This window comes from Morone saxatilis, unplaced genomic scaffold, assembly GCF_004916995.1.
Source record: "Morone saxatilis isolate NCDOM2014 unplaced genomic scaffold, NCSU_SB_2.0 Contig5, whole genome shotgun sequence".
Lineage (NCBI taxonomy): Eukaryota > Metazoa > Chordata > Actinopteri > Moronidae > Morone > Morone saxatilis.
In genome coordinates, this window is record NW_023340095.1 from 11,779,037 (window position 1) to 11,779,678 (window position 642).

Below are 642 nucleotides of genomic sequence, written 5' to 3' on the forward strand. Positions count from 1 at the left end.
TAAACTAATTCGATTATATTGTTTTCAAGGTACCAATTATGCTTTCTTCATTTTCTGACTGCTGAAGTGTTTCCTCCTCTTTCTTCTCATCATCCACCAGACCGTCATCTTTAACCTGGCAGACACAACAAAACCAAATGAAAACACAGAGTCTGTAAACATGGGGGTCTATAAACACACACATACTTTTTGTATGATTGCATGAATGAACTATGGATTAATCTGTTATTTTCTAGATTAATCCACATTTGTTTGGTATATAAATTGAGAAATGGCCGTCCTGGACACACATTTCTACAAATTGCTTGTTTTTTCCAACCAAGCACTTTAAAAAAAGATAGTTCACTTTACGATCCAAAATAAGATAAAGACAAAGCATAAATGTTTTTTGTTTAAATGTCAGCCTGTTGCCTGAGATACAGCATATTCTTGGGGCACACATGGACACTATTTGCTACTCCGGGCATCCTTTCTTCGTCCCCTTTTCTTTGTTCTCACTGGATGTAACAGTCGGGTGTGTGTGGATTGGAGGTGTAGGTTTTTTTTTTACCTGTGTTTGGTTGGTCTTTTGGTTGTGTTTTGTGTATATATTTGTTCTCAAAGTTAAAAATAAAAAAAATAAACAATTGTCAAAATAAGTTT

General features: G+C 34.7%; 1 protein-coding gene across 1 annotated transcript in view; it reads right to left on the reverse strand.

Moving 5' to 3' along the window:
• The window catches only part of nme9 (NME/NM23 family member 9), a gene marked incomplete at its 5' end in the record, with an annotated part of 6,229 nt that extends 6,114 nt beyond the window's left edge, over positions 1–115 (reverse strand). The window contains 1 exon segment of the mRNA XM_035676718.1: positions 34–115. Coding sequence (XP_035532611.1) covers positions 34–115 — 82 coding nt within the window.
• Positions 116–642: the final 527 nt, after the last annotated feature.